Raw genomic sequence first — 7,778 nt, 5'->3', positions numbered from 1 at the left:
TTTTGGTTTCTGGAGGTTACATATTCTGCCCCTTGGAATATAGGTTTGGCCCAACAGGTGACATGAAAGTCTGCCAGTCGTGAATGTGGCCCAGGGTAGAAAAGGGCTCTGTAGCAGGTCCAGGTTGCAGCGCAAATAGCCCTGCCCCTTGCCCCAGTGCAGGTACAGACGACTTGAACAACGCGGTCAACCACCTGGACAAGACTGATACTTAGAGAACACTCCACCAAACGATAGTAAATGATTTTCAAAACATTTGCAGACATACATAATATTTTGGGCCACAAGATACTTCAGTGAAATTAAACGGACATAAATCATACAAAATAAATTCTCGATGACCAAAAGAATTGTATTAGAAATAGACAACAGAGAGTGATATGAAGGGAAGATGGTGCACCAAGAGGAAGAATGACAGTTTTCCTACTGGGTACAATGTATGCTCTTTGGGTGATGGGTAACTAAAAGCCTGGATTTCACTACTATACAATTCACCAGTAGAACCTACAACCTCTTGTTCCCCTAAAACTGGGGAAACGTAAAGATTAGTTTAAATAAGACATTTATCAAAAAAGTCCACATATTTTAAAACTAAGTAAAATACTACTAAATATAATTTGGAATAAAGAAAAACAAAAATAGAAATTAAAAGTAAACACAGTGTATCCATGTTTGTGGAATGCAAAAAGCAGTTCATTTCTAGCAATATTCGTGCACTTTAGCAAGAAAGTTTTAAAATCAATCACCTGAACCACAACCCTGACAAACTAGTTTAAAAAGAGCAAATTACACTAAAAAAAAAGAGTCTTTTACTAATAGAAGTGTGAGCATGTGGCAAGCACACAGCTGGAATTCTACCATCAGAATCATATGAGTCTTAAAATAAAAACATCTTCAGGGATGGCCTCAGTGGCTCACACCTGTAATCTCAGCAATTTTGGAGACCAAGGTGGGCAGGCAGATTGCATGAGGTCCGGCGTTTGAGACCTGCCTCGCCAACAGGGTGAAACCCCATCTCTACTAAAAATACAAAAATTACCCGGGCATGGTGTTGGGTGCCTGTAATCCCAGCTACTTGGGAGGCTGAGGCAGGAGAGTTGCTTGAACCCAGCAGGCAGAGGTTGGAATGAGTCAAGATGGCATCACTGCACTCCGGCCTGAGTGAGAGAACAAGGGCCTCCCTGACTCAAAAAGAAAAAAAAAAAATAACAAAAATCTTTAGAAGCTTCATAAGAGGAACATCTTAGAGTGGATGGTCAGTGAGTAACCGCTCTTAACAAGAGGAACATCTTAAAGTCAATGGAACATCTTAAAGTCAATGGAACATCTTAAAGTCAGTTACTCAGAGAGTGAGTAACTGCTCAGAGAGAACTGGGAGACAGGAAAAGTCAAAATACGATTCCTACATGATATTATTATGAGCTGCACATACATGACACTCCCACGAGCTCTGACTTGCTCGTTAGCCAAAATTCATGCAGTACAGGCCACTTTCTATCCTCCTGATGGTTGTTGAGAGTGGGGTCACTTGGCAAAAGCAAAAAGAAGTTCCCTGAAGGTCATCAGTGGCAGCAGGTGAGGACAGGACACACTAGAATCTCCTCTCAGTGACATTACTGAGCATCCCTGCAGCCCTGAGGACGGCAGGAAACTAGTGACTGCTCCTGGGACTACATGGCAGCCACGCCTGGAGGGTTTGTGGGGCTAGAGCGCTGCAAGTAGTTAGAAAGGAAGAGGCTCTGGAAGGTGCCCTGGATGGCCCTGGCCAGTTTTCACACAGAAAAGGAGCATGTACCTGTGACTGAAGCTGCAAGGCCTCTTCCTCAAAGACTCTCCAGCCATCTGCCTGAGCCCACCTGGATTCACCTGCTGTGAACGCATCTCCTGGTACCACAGCCTCTCCTGCCACACTGAGAGGCTGTTTCTTTGGAGCTTTGTATCTGCGGCTATCACACTGTTCAGGGTCCCAAAAACTGTCCTGCTCACGGAAGGATGTGCAGAATTTCCAGGCCACAAAGTGGTGTTTGTGATGGTGAAATCCCTAGAATTCTGGTGAGATGTGTGCCCTCACTTGTGAATACCTTATATAAACATGTCATTCTTTATTTTACAAACTCTTTTCTATAAACCATCTTTTCTTTGCTTTTGTACTTTTTAGTTAGGAATGCAATTTTAATTATACTACCTATAGTCTCCACCTGGTGATTGTGAGAGTGAAATAAATAGATTTTAAGTTGAATGTGTGTTTTCATTTGTGAATGGAGATGTACTCTAAAGACTTGTCATTTTTTGTATGCGTGATAAATTCCTTCCTATATTCCACACGTTTTTTTCTTTTCTTTTTTTTTTTTTGACATTTCTACTTGGAAATACAATTTTAACTTCACTCACCATAGGATCCTTCATCTTAGAATAGAAAATCATTTCTGATGTGATTCATTTTTTTAACCAGAAAGAAGACATTTTGTCCTTTTGATACAAACATTTATTTAATTGTATCATCTCATGCCCATGATTAATTCACAAATATTTTTGGAGCATTATTTTAAGTGAATACATGCAAATCATAGATTTTTCTTTACACCTACTACTAGAATATGGAAATCAAATTTATTTTTGGGTAATGACCACATTGTGTCAAAATAATACATTTTCTTATTTCAAACCTTCTATTGTTTTTTATGACAACTGAAAAGGAAAATTTTCATTTATCAAAACCTGCTGGCTTACATCCTATTGAGCCTTCTGCTCAGCATGTCAGTGCTTGTGAGGTCTCCAGACACAACCAGTGATCTCTGCTAAACTCCTCTAGGGGCAGAATGAGTTTCAGAAGCTCTGCTTGGCTGTTGTGATTTAACTAGAATTGAGTGGCATGACCTCAGGTCTGCTTGTACAGGGACTTCTCTAAACCTTCGGTGATCACAGACATAAATACTTGCTCACGAGATTGCTTTCTTGTGAGACTCCCAGTGGCACAGCCTCCACCCAGGAAGCCAGGCAGCAGTGCCTTCAGCTCTGTGGTTCTTCACAAGTAACATATTTGGCTCCTTTTTAAGCTACATCATCAACTGCCAAGCCCACCACCAGCCACATTCCCACCCACCATAGCCAAGGGAAATTTAATCGAACAAGAGCTGACCTCTCCTGTGTTCTCTTCATGCCCCCATTCCTGCAGTCTGCCAAATCCCAAATTCTGAGCTTTAGAAAATAAAAAACTTTACACCATCCTGTATTTTCTCAGTGATCTATGGAAAATAAGACATTTTTAGTATACTGCATCTTCCAGTATACACATATTATTTTTAAAACCAACTTTAAAAATTTCAAGAACTCCCTTTTCAGTCCACAAGAGGTAATTGTGATCAAAGAGTTTTAGTGTTAGGATCTTGTGTCTGCTATGAAATTACAAAATCTGTTTGACACTCACAACCAAGATGTTACTGGTTGTCCCCAGCCAGCTCCCCCTGAGAAGAACTAGTGGAAAGTCCTGTGTCTACTGTCTCAGGGAGTGGAGAAGAATGGTAAATAGAAGCAGGAATTTAAAACGTGGGAAAATGCCAATTTCACATATAACCAAATATTTTCTTTAAAATGTACCCAAAACTGTTAAACCCTAAGATGTATTCAACATGTTTTGCCAGAAATGATCAATTGGCTGGCTGTTTTGCTCAGGATATTTTAAAAATATAAGCAAGGAAGGAGGATTAAGATGAGCTTCCATTCTTCTTTCCGTTTCATCCCAAATTTTTACTCACAGGGCCCTAGAACCTCCTCATTCTCCTGTTGCTTATGAGAGTCATGGCTGTGGCAAGTGACAGGAACATAAACAGGGTGCTGACCTGGCACAATGGCCCACACCTATACTCCCAGCACTTTGGGAGGCTAAGTCAAGTGGGTGGCAGGAGCCCATGAGCTTGAGAACAGGACAGGCTGGGCAACATGGTGAAGCACCGACTCTACGTAAAACACAAAAATTAGCCATGCTTAGTGGCATGCAACTGTTGTCCCAGACAGAGTCCTCAGCAGCAAACTCTGCCCTGAATTCTCCAGCAGCCTAGTCTTCTGCAGACCCAGAGACCCTGCTGAGCTGCTCCCCCAGACAAGCAGCACATGTGAGCAGCTGGGATACGCCAGCAAGGAGGTTTCTGTTCAGGGTTGTACCACTGTGGGAGGAAGCTCTTTACTTTGCATGCAGTAATAAACCCCAACATCCTCAGCCTCCACCCGACTGATTTTCAGTGTGAAATCAGTGCCTGACCCAGTGCCACTGAACCTGTCTGGGACTCCAGAGGCCCGGTTGGAAACACTATAGATCAGGAGCTGTGGAGACTGGCCTGGCTTCTGCAGGTACCAATCCAAATAGGTGAGTTCATAATCACTATCAAAGAGGCTCTGACTAGACCTGCAGGAGATGGAGGCTGACTCTCCTAGGGTGACGGGCAGGGAGAGTGGAGTCTGGGTCATCACAATATCCCCACTGGATCCTGAAATAATCAGAGAAGTACATGGTTATATAGACACATTTTGAGCAACTTTCGTTATTTCCTTAAGATACTGATTTGCAGTTACATATTTTTTCAAGTTTTTATTTATATTGTAAAACGTAGACCTTCTAAAATGAATGCACTATTTAGTAGCCAGTAGGGAACTCTTTATTTTTAAGATCGGAACCAGAGCACTGGTCATTGTTCCTTGGAAGTGAATTCTGATTATTCATAAGATAAAAATATGAATTCTCTTTCCTGGATACCATGTGCCTCTAACACATGCTGGAAATAAACATGGGAAGCTGTGGAGCCCCCACATCCCACCCTCCCATCCCATTTTCCCACCTCATTTTAATTCTGTCCTTACCAGAGAGCCAGAGCATTAGCAGCCCCAGGAGCTGAGCAGGGAGCTTCATTGTGAGAAGGAGAACTGAGGAGTCCTTATCAGTCAGGGCAAGGTTAGAGCGGAGCTTTTATCTCAGACTCACAGGGCAGGTCCTCCCTGGGAGACAATATGCAAATCACCTGGTGGGAGCAGTGGTGTGGAAAGAGCCAAGGGGAGGGTGGAGGGGCCTCTCTTGTGAGAAAAGTAACTTAAATGTCTTCTCTGTTTGGGGAGAAACCAACAGAGATAAAATCTATGCTGCAGGAGTAGGAGAAATGTGCCTGTTTCTTTTTGTCTTTTCTCCTAGATTTCCTGATTTTTTTTAGCACGGCCCAGGTGCATTTTTTACTTCTCCTTAATATGGCTGAGATTCCATAAGTAGTTGATAATTCTTCTTTCTTTATTTATGTTTATTTGAGTCCAGAATGAGTTGTTCGATTTTTTCATGAGGTAATACACATACCTCATGAAATGAGGGCTGAAATGTCAAATATGCAACTAAGTTTTACGTATGTTCTCCATCCTGGTGAATCTCTAAAATACTTCCAAGTCTCGTGCCCCTTCCCAGGCAACAGCTGCTCTCCTATCCCAATCAGTGTAACTGGAACTCAGATATTCATCACAATAGCTTGGTTTTCCCTCAGCTAGAGTTTCATATAGTTGAAACTCTTTTTTGTTTTTTTCCTTGCTTCTTGCTCTTTCCTTTACTATTTGTGAAATCTTCATTTATTTCTGTGGATTCAACTTACTATCTGCTGTCATTTCCTGTGATTCTCAAACCTTTCCTCTTGAATATCTTTTGGAACATATCTGCAAGTAATCGTTTCTCTTCATTTTGTTTATCAATAAATGTTTCTACTTTACCTTATTTTTGAAGCATATTTTCACTGGATAATGAATCCTTGGTTGAGTCCCCTCCACCCAGCATTTAAATATGTAATCTCACTGTATTCTTGCCTCTGTTGGTCGTATAAACAGTTAACCAAGGGTTTTATTACTATTTCCCTGGTATAATAAACCCGTTTTTTTTTCTGATACTTTTGAGATTTTTCTTTTCGTGTGATTCAGCATTTTAACTACAATCTGTATAATGATGCATGTCTTTACATTCATTGTGGCTAAGTTTCATTTTTTTTATCTTGTTAGACTAATGTGTTTCATTACTCTTGACATATTTGCCAGTATTTATCAGGTCTGTCAGGTATTCCATCTCCAGAGATGCTTTCTGTATGGTTAGTCTCCACATTTCACTCTACCGTGTTGCTGTACATTCTCTGCTTACGTTATCCAGAGCAGCCTCAGGGCCAGGCTTTGGAGTGTGGGTGCACTTGTAGTGACAGCAGTTCTGGGCCTGGGCTCAAAGTCTGATGTGCCACACAGGATGAGTCCTGGAGACTGGGTCTGGTATAATAGTGTTGGGCTGGGAGGCAGTCCCATCCCAGGCAGCACAACAGTGGCTGCTTCTTGGGAGGGTGGGCTGCCGTGGCCCTGCCTCCAGGCTGATAACAATTGCCTCCTGCTTCTTTGTTCCCAGAGATCTCAAAACTCGCAGGTGTGCCGTCTCTCAGCAAGCCTTTCTGTATGGTTATTCTGGGCTTTTTTTGCCCACTGTCTTTCTGAATTTCTTTAATTGGACCCTTGAGCACTCCAAGGGCTGTTTTTCTTCTTGGATAGCCATCTAATTGTTGGTTTTGCTTTTATTTTTATGTGTTTATGGTTTTTTTGGGTGGGCCTGTGAAGGCTGGAATCTCCTACTCTGTCATCTAGCTAATATCACTCCCCCGAGACAACATTTTTAGGGTACCCTAACACTATCATGGAATAATACTTGAGCAAGTCGAGCTGCAAAATAGAGTATTTAGCACGTGGAAGGAATGTGAATTGCTTTAGTCACCGGTGCACTGACGCCGCTTGTATCCTTCACGATGCCTGTAAGAAGAGATTCCACTGTATAGTTTCTTCTAACAGTGTGATCTTGACGCTCCTCCCATTAAACCTACTGCCTTGCACTTTATTTCTCTTGATTCCTAAGGGGAATGAGAAAGTGGTAGAAGTAACAGTATTTGCCTCCTGAGGCTAGAAGAGGCCGTTCAGGCTGCATATCTTCTGTCTACTCCTCTTGGGAAAGTGTTGAGGGAACCAAGCCACAGTATAAATATGCAAAGAGCCCAGCTGAGAACCTATATCCATTGTCAAGCACCTTTGAGATGACACTTTCCCCATTTACCCTCTGACTTCATTCTTAGGAAAGCCTTGTGGAAAGCCGGGCAGGAACCTGGGTGAGCCAAGGTGACATCCAGAACCACAGAGGTAATAGGCAGATGATTGAAATCTTCATGTGCCATTAACTTTGGGAGTAGTTTGTTTTGTTTGCATCAATAGTACCCAGAATAACAACTTATAGAAGGAATATGAAAGTAGAAATTCAACTATTGATAGACAAATGAATGTGGGTCCATTTTATATTTTACAGTATTTTTACAACTTGTCTCTGTTTGACATTATGGTAAAAGAAAAAGTTATAAGTAGTATGTGCAAATGTACAAAAGGTTATTGAGAAGGAATCAAGGAGGCCCAACAAATGGAAAGTTATTCCATGTATATGTATTAGGAAACTTAATACTGTAAACATAAATCTCCCAAAATGAATTTAATACAGTGACAATCAAAATCACTGGGCATTTTTGTTGAAATTGAAAACATTTTTCTAACTTACATGTAAAAGCAAAGAGGCAAAAAACAGCCATGGTAATCTTACATAAGAAAAACAAGATGGAAGGATTAACGCTTCTCAATACGAAAACCTATTAAATAAACATATTGTGGCTGGATGTGGTGATTCATGCCTGCAGTTGCCGCAGGTTGGGAGGCTGAAGTGGGTGGATAGCTTGAGCTCAGGAGTTTGA

General features: G+C 41.5%; 1 gene segment (V, D, J or C); it reads right to left on the bottom strand.

Annotated features, from left to right (window-relative positions):
• Positions 1-2,533: 2,533 nt before the first annotated feature.
• LOC118147433 (immunoglobulin kappa variable 2-40-like) lies at positions 2,534-4,923 on the bottom strand. The segment is given in 2 exon segments: positions 2,534-4,484; positions 4,855-4,923. Coding segments are annotated over 2 exon segments (384 nt in total).
• Between the last annotated feature and the right edge of the window lie 2,855 nt (positions 4,924-7,778).

Source organism: Callithrix jacchus, chromosome 14, assembly GCF_049354715.1.
Source record: "Callithrix jacchus isolate 240 chromosome 14, calJac240_pri, whole genome shotgun sequence".
Taxonomy (NCBI): domain Eukaryota; kingdom Metazoa; phylum Chordata; class Mammalia; order Primates; family Cebidae; genus Callithrix; species Callithrix jacchus.
The sequence above is the reverse complement of the archived record's forward strand: the minus strand, read 5'-3'. Positions and strand labels throughout refer to the sequence as shown.